Raw genomic sequence first — 19,475 nt, forward strand, 5'->3', positions numbered from 1 at the left:
GGTTCATCAGTCATTGAAAGATGGCATGCAGGTACAGCAGGCGGTGAAGAAGGCAAATGGTATGTTGGCCTTCATAGCTAGGGGATTTGAGTATAGGAGCAGGGAGGTCTTACTGCAGTTGTACAGGGCCTTGGTGAGACCTCACCTGGAATATTGTGTTCAGTTTTGGTCTCCTAATCTGAGGAAGGACGTTCTTACTATTGAGGGAGTGCAGCGAAGGTTCACCAGACTGATTCCAGGGATGGCTGGACTGACATATGAGGAGAGACTGGATCAACTGGGCCTTTATACACTGGAATTTAGAAAGATGAGAGGGGATCTCATAGAAATGTATGATTCTGACAGGACTGGGCAGGTTAAATGCGGGAAGAATGTTCCCGATGTTGGGGAAGTCCAGAACCAGGGGACACAGTCTTAGGATAAGGAGTAAGCCATTTAGGACTGAGATGAGGAGAAACTTCTTCACTCAAAGTTGTTAACCTGTGGAATTCCCTGCCGCAGAGAGTTGTTGATGCCAGTTCACTGGATATATTCAAGAGGGAGTTAGATATCGCCCTTACGGCTAAAGGGATCAAGGGGTATGGAGAGAAAGCAGGAAAGGGGTACTGAAGGAATGATCAGCCATGATCTTATTGAATGGTGGTGCAGGCTCGAAGAACCGAATGGCCTACTCCTGCTCCTATTTTCTATGGGCCCAAGTTTCGGGTGGAGTTGCTCCTAGTTTTTTGGAGCAACTAGTTTAGTTTGAAGTATGTTAGAAATTGCAATTCTCGGATATTAGTTTGGTCCAGTTCTAGTGAGTTAGTTTAAGTTGGCTTTAGGTAAGGTACTTTTTTTTTCAAAGAGGTTGTGTCCAGCCACTCAGGCCTGTTTTGCAAGTTTCGGCAGTGAAAACTTACTACAAACTAACTTAGGATGGAGTAAGTGTCCAGTTTTGTAAGTTCTGAAAAACCTTACCTAGAGTTAAGTTTAGTGCAGAGATCGGGGGTGGGAAGCATTAAACACAAAGGACACATCAACATCACAACAGGGGGGCGGCAGGGGGGAAGTTGGAGGATTTTCCATAAACACCATCACAACAACATTAAAGAAGCAAAGTTCATTTAAAGCACTAAGCACTAAACAAAGCACAAAAAGTAATAAGCAATTAATTAATAAAAAATAGAAGGAACCCTGCACCTAAAGCACCAAGACCAAAGTAATAAGCAATCAATCAATAAAAAATAGAAGTCCTACCTTTATGTGAAGGGAAGGTGTCTCTGTCAATGTCTGTCTCTCTCTAGTGTCTCTCTCTCTCGCTGTATCTGACAGTGAGGGGTGGGGGGGTGGTGTGTGTTTGTGGGGGGGCTGTGTGTGGGGGGGGGCAGGCTGGAAGGAGGCACCCCTGCTCTCTCCTCTGGCCCTTCAATCATTTCGAGTGCCCCCCAACCCACGCTCCTCCATCCCTTGCCAGTCTCCCCCCCCTCCATCCCTTGCCACGCTCTCCCCCCTCCATCCCTGTTGACACAATCTCCCCCCCCACCCCGCCACGCTCCTCCCCACCCCACCCCGCTAGCCACGCTCCCCCGGTCCATTGCGCAGGTGCACATGCTCCAACGCGCCTGCGCAGCGCTGCCGGCACTGACAAGAAGGCTGATGCCTAGACCCGCCCCCCTGCAGGCTGCGATCGACTTGCTCCGCCTGCAGTGAGTCTACGCTGCGCCACGCCACGCTCCAGGAGGACCGGAGAATTGCTGAAGAAGATTCCGGCGCACCTTCGAGCCCAGGCAGGTCACGTAAGTCTCGGAGGTGCGCCGTTTTCCCCAGAAGCGGAAACTTGGGCCCTATGTTTCTATGTTTACACCCACTTGAAAGGAAAGATGGGGCCTCTATTTAACGTCTCATCTAAAAACTGTTACCTTCAACAGTGCATCACTTCCTCAGTACTCTACTGAAGTCTTCCCCCAGATAATGTTTCAAAGTCTCTGGAGTAGAGCTTGAACTCACAACCTTCTGATTTGGGTGAGAGTGCTCTCACTAATCAAGGCTGACGCCTATTAGATTTTGGCGGCGGAGCTTCAGATTTGTGGCTTTGCAGTAATTATTTGCTCTCTTTTCTTCAGACTGGGAATTTTGCTGTCCTACATAACAGCAGAGTACAATTTCTTTGATCTCAGAATTAATTACATATTTAGAAAGAGAAGAGTAGGAATTGACTGCAAATCCTTATTTTGCCACTCTGGCAGTAATGCATTCAATTCAAAATGTCTTGAAATGGATTTCCACTTATCAAAAAAATGGCCGACATCTGAACTCTCAAACTGCAGCTTTGATAAAAATGCCACTTGGATACTAGCTGTCTTTATCTTTGATTACCCTTCCAAGCACTTCTGTTAAGCTGTCTGTAATAGTTTAAGTAACCTTAAATATTTGGCTTCAAAATCTATCTCTAATGTAGGTAATATTTCTCTAGTTTGCAGTTGAATAGGACAAATTGAGTATATTTTTTAGTTGTGCAGGTATGTGACAGTATTACTGTAATTGAGCAACAGCAGCTGACATGCATGCAACTGTTTCAGCGTTCTAGTTTATGATCATTTGATCTTATTTTGAGCACTGGTGTATGAAGGATAGCAAGACATGAACAAAGCTTACTTTACCTCCACACAAAAAATTGAGGGAATAGTCTTCTCCAGTAAAAGAGTATTTGTGTATTGGATCATGTATATCACCAGAATAGGACAGCTTTGATGGTTCAGAATTTTAGACATCAATTAGCTGTCTTTGGGACGAGCTGAAATAGATTTTTTTGCTGGTTCGTGCCTGTTAGCAGATTTCCTTTGTGATTATTGTCGCAGGGTTGTTAGTCCGGCGATAATAACTCCACTTATGATTCATGCACAAGTGGTTTTTATAATGAGCTTTATTACATTAACTGGCAATGGTTTTCCATTTTTATTAACTAACAAGATGACATGCAAATGGTACAACCTGGTTCCCAGGCTCCGACTACCTCAAGCGCGCTCTGACCCAAGAGAACAACATATCCTGTTTCCAATTCTTGGAGCGACCAGCTGCAGCTCTTTGCTCGGTTGCATGCTACCTGACCCTCCTCAGAACACTCTGCCTTGAAGCCGAAACAGGTTCTATTCTTGTACTACAATACAACCTTGCTCTGTGCCCACCTATTACGTAGGTTGCACGTTTAACTGAGCCCGCATTTTTAGATGTAGCTTCTAAGCGTTTCAGTCTTTACGCTACAAGCTTTGTTTATAATACAGTGAGTGCATAGGTCAAATGTTTATCTTCCACCATGATATGTGATGTCTTGGCAACTGATCTGTTATCAGGGTATGAGCCTTTTCCTTGATCCGAGTGTGCCCATTTTCTGCCTTGCATTTCCAAACTGTCTGTTGTTCACACATAGGGAAATCTTAATCTTGTGTCTCTCTCCCACATGTGCACTGACACAAAATGCTAAAATATATAAATGCTGAGATAGCTTGACCATTTAAATCATTTCTTAAATGTTCTTAATGATCCTCAATTGAAGTTGCTTATACACACAATAAGTAGTATTGCAGTTGTAGTAAAGTTGTGGTCAGAAGATAAGATTGTGGAAATTAACCTTGGTAGTCCAGCATTCTTCTACAAGGATATCCTAATATTTAGAAATGGCAATGTAATTTTTCATGTCCTAATATTCTGTAGAGAAAGGGGTTGCTTAACTACCGCTTTGAGATCTAAACGCACGTTAGCAGTATGGAGAGCCTTCTATAATGGGATTTTTTTTTTTAGCCTAACTGTAAATACAACTTTATCGGCTGATAGCCAAGTTGAAATGCTTATTTATGCCTTATTATTTAACTTCCTTTTGCAGCTATTCATTGTAATCTTAACCAGAACGGTGTGGATCATGCTGTTTGTACTGAAGATGTGAGCGTGCAAGTACTTGGTGATCCAGAGATCTTGAATTCAAATGATGAAAAGATTTTGAGGATAGTGGAATCAAATGACATTCCAAAGAGTCTCCATGTGCCAGAAACCGAATCGGTGAAGGTGAGTGTAGCTACAATCTGATGTATAGTTCAATCTTCCCATATTGGAGTAAAATTAAGCATTTGAGAAGAAAAAGGTGTTCAGCCAAAAAAAAGTACTTTACTTGATGGATTTGATACTGTCTTATGCAAGTCAGCCAAACTTGATTTTTTTTTCTTCAATGTTGGTTAAAATCTAGGAAAATAGGGATAAAACTTATACCTGTTTTGAAACTAGTAACTATCTTGAATAGAAATGTCCTTTCAGATTCTGTCTATCCTATTGGCCCAGAATTCGCCTCCAACCTGCTAAAAATACATGCACTTGCCTTCAGGCTCCCAGGCTGTGAAGAGTTTGGGTCCTGGGTCTACATAAAGGCCCATGGATCCCAGGGACGCAAGCGGTTCAAAAGCGTCCCTGGGATCACATGGGCCAGGTCATCCAATCAGAAAGGAGGATTCCTAATATGCTTATGGAGATTCCATTTCTGAACTGAATCCCATAAGCATATTGGGAATCCCCAGATAATTAAATGATTTAGACAACTGCACTCAGTTTCAAATTTAATTAAAAGTCCCTTCAATAAAGCAAATAAATTATAAGCTTTGAAAAATAATTATAAACATTTTAATCTGGACCAAAATTTGTATAAACAAATTTAAAGTATTTGTGCGCAGTTTAAAATTGATATTAACCCTTATGCTGGTGAAAGCAGGCCAGGCCTCAAGGGCCACGGACCTCTGTGGTTTAAGTACAGATACAAACCGAAGTATTGGAAACAAGTGAAAAGAAGCAATGAATATAAAATTGCTGAATCTAAAGTAGTAATAATGGCCTTGAAATTGCAGTCAGAGGCTTCTTGCGGGCAAACGCCTCCGATCCGCAAGAAAAGTATACACCTACCTGGTGCCTACATATAATTTGGACTCTTGTCATCCTGGGCCTGCAATCGTATGCCTGCGTAAAGGCCCACATATCCCAGGGTGCATGCGGTTCACAAGCGTCCCTGGGATCACATGGGACCGCCCAACCAATCAAGGAGGGGAATTCCTATTATGCTTCTGGGGATTCCATTTACGTACAGAATCCCCATAAGCATAATAGAAATGACATTAAAAAATATATTTTCACACGACCTAAATTTTTTGAAAATAAATGTAAACATTTTTGAAGGGGCCAAATATAACTTTAACTAATTTTAAAGGTTTTAGAATGTTTAAATGATTAAAAAAATAATAATAATTTTGATGTTTATTTGAAGCATTAGGGCTAGAATTTCAGTTTTCAGCGAAACAGTAGTTTTACGCCAAAATTACCGTTTTCGCTATGCTACCAGTTTTAGGCCTGCTTTTCGGCCTTTAATTCCGCATCAGTAAAAATCAGCATTGTATGAGGATTCGCGGCACAAACTGCGAATTTCGGCAAACCTTGGGAGGGGGAAAAAAAAATTACGAAAAAGCAAAAAAAACCATTCACAAAATCCTTGCCTATTAAATCACTGAAAAATAATTTAAAAATAAAAACCTTAACTTACCTTTTTTGCAGGTCTTCATACTTACTGCTGCTGGCAGGGTTGCACTGCAAGTTTGACCCTGTCGGTATTCTGGGCGCAGAATACCGGTCCCAGGAAAGCCAAAAATCGATCGCAAATGCAATTTGCGATGTTGCATGTTGACACTCCTCTCCCCGGCAGTATGTGGAAGTGCCACCGCAAAAAGGTACCCCAAAGATCCTGCCGACCGGGTTTTCGCCGCGGAGGGTCAAATCACGACGAAAACCCAGTCGCAAAGTCGTCTAAATTCTAGCCCATGCCTGCTTTTACCAGGTGGTTTTTTAGTGGGCATTCGCTGGGCAGTAGCCCAACTTGCCACCAGCAAATAGCCCAGCTCGCCACCAGCAAATAGCCCAGCTCGCCACCAGCGAATGTTCCTTTTCTGCGCATCAGATGATCTGTCAAGCTAAAACCTGACAGATCGTAAGTTTCGGGCTTTCACACATGCGCACTTACGGCAGCATATGCGGTCATAGGCCCCGTAAAATCCGGGCCATTGTTTTTTTCTAATGTGTATAGGCATTGGTAATGATAATGGGCCACTGCATTCGCCTTTACTTTGGAAAAGGAGGGAAGATTATCTAGGTCAGAAATATGTATGTAAAGGCAAGATGTTCTTAACATGTCTGGTTTGTACAACACTTGCTCATTCAAAGAGTCTTGAAGTATTGAAATTGAACTCCTAATTCGTATTTCACATTCTCGGGATGTGAGTGTTGCTGGCAAGGCCGTCATTTATTGCTCTAAACAGTTGGTGGTGAGCAGCTTTCGTGAACCGCTGCAGTCCGTGTGGAGATAGTGCTCTCACAATTTTGGGAAGTTCCCGAATTTTGACTACATTATTTGCTAAGTTTGAAACCTACAGAATAGTTTGAAAAGGTTCAAAACATTCTGGAAACTTTAGAACTTTAATTTCAACATCTGTTTCAGAAAAAAAATCTGTGAAATAATTTTGCGATACAGTGCTTAAATATTTGGAAAAGCATAAATTGATATAAAGAGCATCCCTGCTAGTGAGTTAGGAAATAAGAACAGTAGGTTAATCTGTTTTTCAAATATGTTACTGACGTTGTGGAAAAGGAATTGCACTGATCTATAACTTTCAAGACGCTTTTGATGAGGACTTGATTGTTACGTTAAGGAATTGTGGACTGGGGATAAAAGTATGATGCTGGATAGATAATTAGCTTTAAAAACAAGAAAATAGGGTAGTAATGAGTGTAGAATGTGAAGAAACAATAGATCTTAAAGGGCTGTAGCTTGCCATTAAAGAGCAATGAGTGGTCGTGGCAGGAAAGTATTTGAAGGTCACCCTTCAGTAAAAGCACAGGTGCATTTTCTGCCGTTGGAGGTCGTATCTAACTACAAAAGAGAAATAAATCTGCTGGTATCGGCAGGAAGATGATATGTGCTGTTCACTTTTACACACGTTTCTGTGGGCACCTGTTTCTGTGGCATCGATGGAAACTGCATGTAGTTGAATTGGGAACTCTGCACCTTCTCGCAACCATTACCTACTTGTGTACACACTTTCATTGCAAAGCTGAGGGCATACCTTTCTTGCTAGTGGAGGTGATGGCAAGGAACAGCAAAAGATACTTGGGACTTCCCTCTACAATGGAAGGATTTCTCAGTGGGGTCAGCAGCTATAGCTAGCCCTCATCTTCTAGGGTGTTGTTTCATCCCAGTGCTCAGTTTTGGTTCCACTAGGACCAATCTGTTCCAGACCTCATTGCAGCCTTGGTCCAAATCTGGACAAAAATGCTGAATTCCAGCGGTGAGGTGAAAGTGACTGTCCTTGACATCAAGGCAGCATTCGACTGAGTATGGCATTAAGGAGCCTGAGTAAAAATATAAGTCAATGGGGATTGGGGGGGAGGGGGGGGAGAAGTGGTCGGAGTCATGCCCAGCACAAAGAAAGATGGTCATTGGAGGTCCCAGGGCATCACTGCAAGAGTTCCTCAGGGCAGCGTCCTAGGCCCAACTATCTTCAGTTGCTTCATTAATGACCTTCCCTCCAGAATAAAGTAAAAATCTTTTCACTAATGATTACAGTGTTCAGTTCCATTCTCAATTCCTCAGATAATGAAACAGTCCATGCCCGTGTGCAGCAAGACCTGGACAACATCCAGCCTGTGATGAGTAGCAAGTAACATTCGTGCCCTCACAAATGCCAGGCAATGATCATCTCCAGCAAGAGAGAGTCCAACCACCTCCCGATGACATCCAGTGGTATCACCATCGCCAAATTCCGCCCCCCCGCCCCTCCACCATCAACAAACTGGGTGTTGCTTTCGACCAACGACTCACCACTTGACTCCCCAAAGCTTCTCTACCACCTACAAGTCACAATTGTGATGGAATAATCTTCAATTGCCTGGATGAGTGCAACTGCAACAAAACTCGAAGTACAACATAATCCAGGACAAAGCAGTCCACTTCATCAGTACCCCATCCACCAACTTAAACATCCACTCCCTCCATCACCAGTGCACAGTGGTTGCAGTGTATATCATCTACATGATGCACAGGAGAAACTCTTCTTCTTTGGCTGCTTCTTTAGCCCAAACCCACAACCTCCACCACCTAGAAGGAACAGGGCAGCAAGTGCATGAGAACATCATCGCCTCCAGTTTTTTCAAATCACACACCATCCCGGCTTAGACGTATCGCTGTTCCTTTATCATCATGGGCCAAAACATAAGGGACCAGCTCTGCTATTCCCATCATCACCTCCCTGACTTCTATAGCAAGAATGTTTCTTGCTGCACATTGAGACACGTGCCTTTCTTCCTCAATACTCCTCCCATGGCTAGCAATGTAAATCTAAATCAGATGGGGAACTGGCTGGAACCCAGGAAAGCTAATCGGATGCAGGAACACCAGTTCTGTGATCCCCTGCAACATTGAGAAGCTAAGCTGCTCTCCATGTGAAAGCTATAGTGTAATCTCAGTACAGAGCAGAAGTAGGACCCCAACCACATCGAAGATGTCCTTTCACTGGTGTCCTGAGAACCCGGAGGAACCATGGGGGTTATTTTCATGAGGGTTTTCACAATCTCTGGAAGATCAGTGGAAAACCCTGGCCAAACACTGTAAACACCCATTTCTCTGGGGTTTCTGCTGATCTTCCATCAAAGTTATGGTGGGAGATTAGGAGAACGCCTGTGGAAATTCGACCCTAATATCTATCATAGGCACATAGTGAACTCAGCTGAGGTGTGCAAAGCCATTGCGCCTGATCCAGCATGGCATCTGAAACCTACAACCTTTCTGTATGTTTCATGCAATTCTGGTTAAGATATTGCCAAGGTAAACCATATTGCCTTTTCAGTAGACACCTCTCTTGTACTTAGGCCTGCTGTAAAACAACTGAGGTGTCAATCAGCTCTATTTGACAACTGTCATACCAGAATGGAGCAGCAGATGGAGTACCTGCTTCACTTAAACCAAGTCAGCACAGAAATCTGAAAACTCTTGAAACCTTTTCTGAGCCTTCAGATTCGGGACAACTGCATGGAGCCTAGACACTTGCTTTCATTCAAACACTCCCAAGTAAGCTACTGGATCTCAATGCAGCAAATGTGATAATTGAGCACCTAGCCACACCCAGCATATAAATGTAACAGGACTGAAAATGCATTCTCATTCAAATGGTCTCTAGCAGGGAACATAAACAGGAGTAAGTTATTCAACCCCTCTAGCTTATTCTGTCATTCAGTTAGGTCATAGCTGATCTGTACCTCAAGTCCATTTACCCACCTTTGGCCTATATCCTTTGTGACCCTTACCTCAGCTACCTGATGTTGGCATTGTTGCTAAACACAGCATTCTACAGAGCCAGCTTTCCAGAAATATTTAGCCATCCAGGAAGTCATAACCCACTGGATACCTTTTCAAATCTCCCCACTAGAAGAGTAAATTTAATATTCTAAGTACCAATCTAAATGCTGATGGTAGTTGGTTGATCAGCATTTTAACACAGAATTGGTAGGTCCCCTCTCACCAGGGGCTGCATTTGGATTTCGATCACACTACAATTGCACCCACAATTTCTCCCTCTTGAATTGCTTCCAGTACTTCCACATGGAGACTTTACAGCCATTTGCTGATCTATATATTCTAATTTTATTGAAATGGTTAGAAATGAGAGGGATGAATTGGGCATTGTGATTCTTGGTAGGAAGTGTAATTAATATTTGAAGTAGTGCAATTCTTACCCATTTGTTAATTTTTTTGCATAAATGAGAAATAGCTGTTGTGGATGGAAAACATTAAGGCACGGTTCCCTTCACTGCTTGCATCAGCTGATCTTTTCTATGCCCATATGCAAAGCTCGTTGCAAGTTGCATTCTCCAATATTAATCTTTATTTGCCCATGAGCAGTAACATGACACATCAATGCATTAAATTGATATATTTTCTTGAAATAAAAGTTCCAGACTGCACCAAGTTTTAACGGAGATTTTAGGGACCGGAGTGTACAATCTTTGGGCTCAAGTTTCGGCCTTCCTTTAGAACGGCGCACCTCCTGTTTCGTTGAATGAAAATTGCGTCTAATGTCTACCTCGGTACTCTGCGATGTTTTTCGGGCCCATTCCAGGCCGGCGCGGCGTACCAGCAACTACAGGGGGGCGGGGCCAAGGCGTGGCGCCGAAGAACTGCCGGCAGGGGGGCGGGGTTAGCTCACAGCAGCACATTTAGTGCCGGCAGACTAGCGCATGCACGCTGAAGCGTGCGCGCATGCGCAGTGGGAGACAAACATTGGCACTCGGCCATTTTTAAAGGTAGATGAGGAGCAGTGCTGTTTGCTTTTGTGGAGCTGTGGAAAGGTTTCTGAGTGAATTTTGGTGATTTTTTGTGCCTGAAGGAGTGCTTTTAGCAGCACTGTTGAAGAAATCACCTGCTGAAATCAGTGAGTGCTGTTTGTTGTTGCTAAACTTCCAGAACCAATGCTGCATAGGTGCATACAAAATAAGGACTGTGTGTTTTGAAAAATCAGAGTGTCAATTCAATACAGCAATGGAACAACGTCCACCAAGAACAAAGAATTTCTTGCATGAGTTAATGTCATTGAGCAGAGATGGAGGGAGCTGGATGCCAGCAACAGAGGTCGCACAAAAGTGCCACCCAAAGAAATGATGAAATGCTGGAACCAAGTTGCAGAAGATTACTGCGTACCAGGAGATCTGGAAGCCAGTGTAAAAAGAAATGGCACGACCTTGGTCAAGTAGTTAGTGTAAGTAATATTTTCATTTTTGAATGGAATCTTAATTGTAAATGTGACCATCTGTATATGTCCCACCCTGCAGAAAGACGCAATCTGTAAAAAGTTATATTTTAATCTTTGCAGAAGAAATTGGCCCACAACAAAAGGGAAAGAATTCGAACAGGAGGAGGCCCGCCAAATCTGCATCCACTGACACCCTTGGAACAGAGGGTAGCTGCTATGATGAGTCATACATGGAGAAAAACGATCAGTACTGCACAAGCTGTGCCTACACGCGAGGCAGAGGGTAAGTCCTGAAAATGCATCGTGGCCCTTCAAATCAACCTGCTGCCTGGCCTGCCATGTGCGAGAGTACTCATGCCACCCATCCTGCCCCCTCCTGTGCTGCTAAACATTTGACTGTTCTGATATATTTTGCAGAAGATGATGCCAATCCTGAAGATCCAGAAGAAGAACCAGAAGAACCAGATGCAGACGATCCAGACCAAGGGTGGCTGCAGGCATGGACTGAAATGTCTTCAGGGGAGACCTTTGAACTTAATATTTATGAGCCCACATTAACCGACATCAGTGTTTCAAACCCTTGCATAGGTTCTGGTTCCACCTTCCATGGTTTCACAGATTCCGACGTTACGGGTCCCAGTGATGCTGCTGGTGTAATGCAGCAGTTTACATCCACTGCCCCACTCGAGTGCTGCCGGATGCAAGTCCCAGGGCCCCATCATCCCAGCACATGGCTCCCACTGGAGTGGTGCCGCGAGGCAGACCCAGGCAGAGGAGGAGGAGATTGGAAACACGCTCTCCTGAGATGCAGCGTGCAACAGATGTGGCTCAGGTTGTGGCATTGGGTGCGGAGAGCAATGAGCTTACCTGATCACTTGGGGGCAGCATCAATGCAGTGGATGAAGAGGTAACGGTACCGACGAGAGAAATAGCAGTAACGACACGGGAAATGAGGGAGGGAATGTCCGAGGGAGTGCAAGTGATGGTACAGGCCTTCAGGGAGGGTTTGGGTGAGTTAGCTGCTGCAATAAGGGCACACATCCTGGTCAATCAAATGACACCCCCATGAAGAAGTGAACATTCACCGAGATGTGGATGAGAGATTGTTGCAGCCTTTCTTTGCTGCTTTTGTTCTTGTTCTTGATGTAACTGTAGTAACTTTTTTCACGTTGAAATTGTTTTGTAACTTTTGTAACTTTACAAGTTTATAAGTGATCTTAGGGTTTTTAAGTGATCTTAAAGAGTCATGTTAAAAAGTAAAGTTTGATACAACAAATATTTTATTACACTAACGTTAACTTTTCAAAAAATATTTTTTCATTTAAACTGAATCATGTTCCATTAACACAACACAACATAGAAACAACTCCAAAAAATAAACATGTCCATGCGCAACAGTTGTCGCAGAGCCCTCAGGCATCAGTAATTGAAACGTTCACGGATGAGCTGCTGGCGCAGGGCTCGAGCAATCGTTAAAGGAGCACCGGCATCAGGCACTTGCATGCTTTCCTGATCATCGTCATTGTTATGTATGAATAAAAGAGTCTGATCAGATACTGTGAGCTTAAAGTAAGGTATGACCTTAGTCTTTTATTGCAGGTCTCCAGAGTACCTCTCAAGCCTGTGAGGCCTCCTTAAGTACAGGTGCTCCCAAGGGATTGTGGGATCCCTTGGGACTCCAGGGGATGAGCCTTCTGATGGTTAAGCAAGATATTTACAGGTTTACATATATAACAACGCCCCCCCCGCCCCCCTCCCCAAAGTCAATAGTGTAACTATTTACAATGTGAGTCGATCTGGGGCCTTTCTTTCCCTGGTTGATCGTCTCGGTGCAAATGCCGATTTTGGTGAGTTGTTTGTTGGGCCCTCACTGGGCTGCTGTGCAGCTGGCCTTGCTGGGCTGCCTGGTGTGGTGAGTCCTGCTGGGCTGCTGCGGGTGATGGGTTCTGCTTCATGGTCAACCGCTGTGTCGGTTGCCACTGGTGTGTGTGTGTGTGTTGGGGGGTCAAAAAAGGTAGGGTCTAATGTGGCTTGCTCTGGATAGTCCGTGAATCTGAGTTTGGTTTGGTCCAAGTGTTTCCTGTATTTGAAAGTTTGACCCGAAACACCCTACTCCCCTCTTTGGCCACGACAGTGCCAGGAAGCCACTTGTCCATAGTTCAACATAAATACAGTATCATTAATCTCAATTTCGCGTGACACATTTGCGCTATCATGATATGTACTTTGTTAAGCCACCTGCTCTCTACCTGTTTGTGCAGATCAGGGTGGACTAACGAGAGCCTTGTCTTAAGTGCTCTTTCATGAGCAGTTCAGCGGGTGGAATCCCAGTGAGCGAGTGGGGTCTCGTGCGGTAACTAAGCAGCAGGGATAGGCGAGTCTGCAGTGAGCCTTCAGTTACCCTCTTCAAGCTCTGCTTGATTGTTTGCACTGCTCTCTCTGCCTAACCATTGGAGACTGGTTTGAACGGGGCAGATGTAACATGTTTGATCCCATTGCGGGTTATGAACTCTTTGAACTGGGCACTGGTGAAATACGGCCCGTTGTCACTCACAAGGACATCAGGCAGGCCGTGCGTGGCAAACATGGCCCGCAGGCTTGCAGTGGTGGCAGCTGACGTGCTTGCCGACATTATCTCACATTCAATCCATTTGGAGTATGCATCTACAACCACTAGGAACATTTTACCCAAGAACGGACCTGCATAGTCGACATGGACCCTAGACCACGGTTTGGAGGGCCAATACCATAAACTTAGTGGCTTCTCCCTGGGTGCATTGCTTAACTGTGAACATGTGTTACATTTGTGCACATAAGACTCTAAGTCCGCATCGATACCGGGCCACCACACGTGGGATCTGGCTATCGCTTTCATTATTACAATGCCTGGGTTGGTACTGTGGAGATCACTGATGAAAGTGTCCCTACCCTTTTTTGGGTACCACTACCCGATTACCCCACAGAAGGCAGACTGCCTGTATGGACATTTCATCTTTGCACAGCTGGTACAGCTTTATTTCTTCCTGCATCTCTAACGGGACACTGGACCAACTCCCGTGAAGCACACAGTTTTTTTTAACTAAGGACAGTAAGTGGTCCTGGCTCGTCCAGGTTCTAATCTGTCGGGCGGTAACAGGTGATTGCTCACTCTCGAATGCTTCCATTACCATAACTAAATCTGCAGCTGTGCCATTTCCACCCCCGTGGTGGGCAATGGTAGCCTACTGAGAGCATCGGCACAGTTTTCTGTGCCTGGCCTGTGGCGGATGGCATAGTTGTATGCAGACAGCGTGAGCGCCTATCTCTGGATGCGGGCTGATGTATTCGTATTTATCCCCTTACTTTCAGAAAAGAGGGATATCAGTGACTTATAGTCAGTTTCCAATTCAAATTTGAGCCCAAACAGATATTGATGTATTTTCTTTACCCAATAAACACACGCTAATGCTTCTTTTTCAATCATGCTGTAGGTCCTCTTAGTCTGAGACATACTTCTGGATTATTAACAAACCGGTTGCAATTTCCCAGATTCATTAGCTTGTTGCAATATATACCGTGTGACGATGCATCGCATGCTAGTACCAAACGCTTACATGGATCATACAACACAAGCAATTTGTTTGAGCATAAGAATTTTCTAGCTTTTACAAAGGCATTTTCTTGGTTTTTGCCCATTACCCATTCATCTCCTTTACACAGTAAGGCGTGCAGTGGTTCTAACAGTGTGCTGAGACCCGGTAAGAAATTACCAAAATAGTTCAGGAGTCCTAGAAACGACCGCAGCTCCATCATGTTCTGTAACCTCGGTGCTTTCTCGATTGCCTCCGTCTTTGAATCTGTGGGCCTGATGCCGTCCGCCACGATTCTTCTCCCCAGGAGCTCCACTTCAGACGCCAGGAATATGGACTTCGAGCTTTTTAACCTGAGCCCCACGCGATTAAGCCGACTAAGAGCTTCTTCCAGGTTCTGCAGATGCTCGACGGTGTCCCGACCTGTAATCAAGATGTCGTCCTGGAAGACCACAGTGCGCGGGACCGACTTCAGCAAGCTTTCCATGTTCCTCTGAAATATCGCCGCGGCTGATCGAATCCCAAACGGGCATCTGTTGTAAATGAAGAGACCTTTGTGCGTGTTGATGCAGGTGAGGCCCTTCGATGATTCCTCCAGCTCCTTCGTCATGTAGGCCGAGGTCAGATCCAGCTTCGTGAACGTCTTTCCTCCCGCCAACGTCACAAAAAGGTCGCCTGCCTTTGGTAGTGGGTATTGGTCCTGCAGGGAGAAACAATTGATAGTTACTTTGTAATCACCACAGATTCTGACGGTGCTGTCTCCCTTAAGGACTGGAACAATCGGACTGGCTCACTTGTTGAATTCGATCGGCGAAATGATGCCCTCTCGTTGCAGCCGGTCTAGCTCGATCTCCACCCTTTCTCTTATGTACGGTACTGCTCTCGTCTTGTGATGGATGGGTCGCGCCCCCGGAATTAGGTGGATCTGCACTTTTGCTTCTTGGAACTTCCCGATGCCTGGTTCGAACAGCGAAGGGAACTTGTATAGGATCTGGGTACACGAAGTGTCGGACGGACGAGAGCGTTCGGACGTTGTCCCAGTTTCAGCGTATCTTCCCCAGACAGCTCCTGCCGAGCAGTGTGGGACCATCGCCCGCTATCACCCAGAGTGTTAACTTGTGCACCGCTCCATTGTAGGAGACCTTTACAGTAGCACTGCCGATTACGGGAATCAGTTCCTTTGTGTAAGTTCTCAGTTCAGTGCGAATGGGAGTCAGGACTGGCCTTGAGGCCTTACTGCACCACAATTTAAATTTATCGAAAGTCTTTTTGCTCATAATAGACTGGCTCGCGCCTGTGTCCAACTCCATTGACACCGGGAGTCCATTTAATTCAACCTTCAGCATTATCTGGGGACACCTTATGGTAAATGTGTGCACCCCATATACCTCTGCCTCGTCGGCCTGAGGCTCTGGTTCGTCGTGATCCGCTGTGGATCTGTCCTCCTCTGCAACATGGTGGTTTGCAGGATTAGCAGGGTTTGCAGCTCGCCTGCACATACGTTGGAGATGTCCCATTGTTCCACAGCCCTTGCAAACGTATCCTTTGAAGCGGCATGAATGGAAACGATGACCACCCCTGCAGCGCCAACAAGGTATTAATGGCCTAGCATTCATCACCTTTGATGCTGGACTCTGAGACATCTGCAGATGTGCAGCTGCTGGCATGTGAGGCCTGCCCTGTACGTTACGTTTCGAAAACAACATTACTTTGTTCACAGCACACGAGTGCTGCTACAAGTACTGAGAGATTTGCTTGGTATTGTCACTGGTGGTGATGAACGCCTGCCTGGACTATTGCTATGGCTTTACTCAAGGTTGGGGTCTCTACAAACTCAAAAGTTTGCAAAGTTTTACTTCATGGCCAATGCCAAGTACAAAGAAGTCCCTGAGCATGTGCTCCAAATGTCCTTCAAATTCGCAATGTCCTGTATGGCGTCTTAGCTCGGCGACATTGCTCACAACTTCCTGGCCTTCAGACCTCTTGTACGTGTAGAACCGGTACCTTGCCATCAGAACGCTTTCCTTCGGGTTAAGATGCTCCCGGACCAGTGTGCACAAGTCATCGTACGATTTCTCTGTGGGTTTCGCTGGAGGGAGCAGATTTTTCATGAGGCCATACGTTGGGGCCCCGCAAACAGTGAGGAGAATCGGCCTTCGTTTGGCAGCGTTCGCTTCTCCTTCCAGCCCGTTGGCCACGAAGTATTGGCCGAGTCACTTCACGAAGGTTTCCCAATCATCACCCTTCGAAAATTTCTCCAGGATGCCCACTGTTCTCTGCATCGTTGCAGGGTTCGTCATCTGTATCTCATCACCAGTTGTTATGTATGAATAAAGAGTCTGACCAGATACTGTGAGCTCAAAGTAAGGTGCGACCTGAGTCTTTTATTGCAGGTCTCCAGAGTGCCTCTCCAGCCTGTGAGGCCTCCATAAGTACAGGTGTTCCCAAAGGATTGTGGGATCCCTTGGGACTCCAGGAGATGAGCCCTCTGGTGGTTAAACAAGATATATACAGGTTTACATACATAAGTCATCATCCTCATCCTGCTCTTCCAAATTACTATCATCAGGCACTCTCCCCTCATGTAGGTCTTCTGGTTCCACTACCAGCTCCTGCTGCCTCATGATGGCTAAGTTATGCAGCATGCAGCACACAACAGTGAACTGACTGACAATCTTAGGAGAGTATTGCAAGTGGCCTTCGGAATGGTCCAAGCATCGGAAACGCTGTTTCAAGATGCCAATGGTCTTCTCTATGGGCCCAAGTTTCGAGCCGCGCCTAGAACGGCGCAGTCCCGACCTGGACGCCCGTTTTTCGCGCCACAAAGTGCGCCTAAAATAAACTTCCAGATTCTCCAGCTCCCTACAGGTCGTTTGCAGCCAGGCGGAGTGCAGCAGGAGCTGTAGGGGGCGGAGCCAGGTCCCTGCGCTGAAAACAGTGCCGGGACCTCTGCACATGCGCGCTACAGTGGGCACGCATGTGTAGTAGCTCCAGGCGCCCGAAACTGTGTGGGAGGGGCCGAAGCACACTGCCCCTAGCCCTGGCCCAATGGCCTCACTGGGGCTGTGTGAATAAGGCTGCCTCCCATGGCCAGCTCCTGCTTCCTCCCGACCCGACTCGACTCCCGCTTCCCGCCTCCCGTCCGCCGCCTCCGGACCGGACCCTACCCCGACCCGACTCCCACTTCCCCCTCGCCCCCGGACCGGACCCGACACCGACCCGACTCCCGCTTCCCCCCCCCCCCCCCCCGCCCCCGGACTGGACCCGACCTGACCTCCCTCCTACCGACCTGACCTCCCTCTCCCTCCCTCCCCCCGACCCGACCGAACCGACCTCCCTCCCACCACCCCCCCGACCCGCGCTCCCCCCGACCCGACCCAACGCCACCTACCTGTAAATCTGGTGCTGGGGACAGGCCCTGCCCGAAGTCTTGGGCCCTGCCCGAAGTCTCGGGCCCGGCCCGTTCAGCCTCCCTCCCCCATCTCCTTTCCCCTCCCTCCCCCATCTCCTTTCCCCTCCCTCCCCCATCTCCTTTCCCCTCCCTCCCCCATCTCCTTTCCCCTCCCTCCCCCATCTCCTTTCCCCTCCCTCCCCCATCTCCTTTCCCCTCCATCTCCATCTCCTTTCCCCCCCATCTCCATTTCCTTTCCCCCCCATCTCCTTCCCCCCATCTCCTTCCCCCCATCTCCTTCCCCCCATCTCCTTTCCCCCCCATCTCCTTTCCCCCCCATCTCCTTTCCCCCCATCTCCTTTCCCCCCCATCTCCTTTCCCCCCATCTCCTTCCCCCCCCATCTCCTTTCCCCCCCATCTCCTTTCCCCCCCCCCCATTTCCTTTCCCCCCCATCTCCTTTCCCCCCCACCCCTTCCTCCTCCTCCCCCCTTCTCCTCCTCCCCCCTCCACCCCCTTCCATCCCTCTGTTCCCCCCCCTCTCTCCCTCTACCCCCTCCCCTCGCTGTCAGAAACACAGACACTGACACAGAGAATGAGAGACACACACAGACAGACAGAGAGATAGAGACACTGACAGAGACACACTGGGGTGGGGGGGGGGTCATCCCAGCATGCTGCAGTCGGTAAGTAGAAAATGTTTTATTTATTGATTTAAAAAAAACATTATTTCTTATTAATTTTTTTTGATTGATTTATTGGTTAATTTATTGATGTTTTTCTCATTTATTATTGATGATGGCTCTTTATTTGTAAAACTGAAGTGTTTAATGTTTGTAAACTTCCCTTTTAAACCCCCTCCCCCCCCATTCCCTACGCCTGATTTTCTAAAGTGTAGACAAGGTTTTTTCGAGCGTACAAAAATCTTCACTTACTCCATTCTAAGTTAGTTTGGATTAAGTTTTCACTGACGAAACTTTGAAAACAGGCGTAAGTGGCCGGACACGCCCCCTTTTGAAAAAAAAATTCTGTTCCAAAGTGAAACTGTTCTAACTGACTAGAACTGGAGCAAACTAAATGTTGAGAATTGCGATTTCTAAGATACTCCGTTCTACACCAGTTGCTCCTAAAAATCAGGAGCAAATCATGTCGAAACTTGGGGCCTATGATGCTGCGCGTCGCAATGCACGACATGTTGTACTGATGGTCAGCTTCCGTCCGTGTTACGCGTAGGGGCGTCATGAGCCAGATGGCGAGGCCGTACCCTTTGTCTCCCAGTAGCCAGCTCTGCCCTTCTGGCTGCTGCTCAGATATAATGCTGTTGCGTAGGATGAATGCGCCATGGATGCTGCCAGGGTATCTCGCATCGACTGACATGATGCTCTGCTTGGCGAGACACACGAGCTGCACATTAATGGAGTGGAAACCTTTTCTATTCCTGTACTGCTCGGAATCCTCCACAGGTGCTCGCAAGGCGATGTGGGTACAATCAATGTAGCCCTGTACCTTTGGGAAGCCAACAATCCTGGAGAAGCCCACAGCCCTACCATGCATTGCTTGGCCGGTCATTTGGAATTGATGAAGTCATTCCTCTGCGTATACAGTGCAGCCATGACCTGGTAAACGCAGGCATGTATTGCATGTTGAGAGATGGCGCACACATCTACAGTTGTAGCTTGAAACGATCCCGAGGCATAGAAGGAAAGTGCAGCTGT

At 46.5% G+C, this 19,475-nt stretch overlaps 1 protein-coding gene across 3 annotated transcripts in view; it reads left to right on the plus strand.

The window, feature by feature from the left end:
- samd12 (sterile alpha motif domain containing 12) overlaps positions 1-19,475 on the plus strand; it is a 394,516-nt gene that overhangs the window by 74,570 nt on the left and 300,471 nt on the right. For all 3 annotated transcript variants that reach the window (XM_070874928.1, XM_070874921.1, XM_070874934.1), the window contains exon 2: positions 3,860-4,038. In XM_070874928.1, the coding sequence (XP_070731029.1) occupies positions 3,860-4,038 (179 nt within the window). The remainder of the gene's footprint in view (positions 1-3,859; positions 4,039-19,475) is intronic.

This window comes from Pristiophorus japonicus, chromosome 1 (assembly GCF_044704955.1).
Source record: "Pristiophorus japonicus isolate sPriJap1 chromosome 1, sPriJap1.hap1, whole genome shotgun sequence".
NCBI classification, from domain to species: domain Eukaryota; kingdom Metazoa; phylum Chordata; class Chondrichthyes; family Pristiophoridae; genus Pristiophorus; species Pristiophorus japonicus.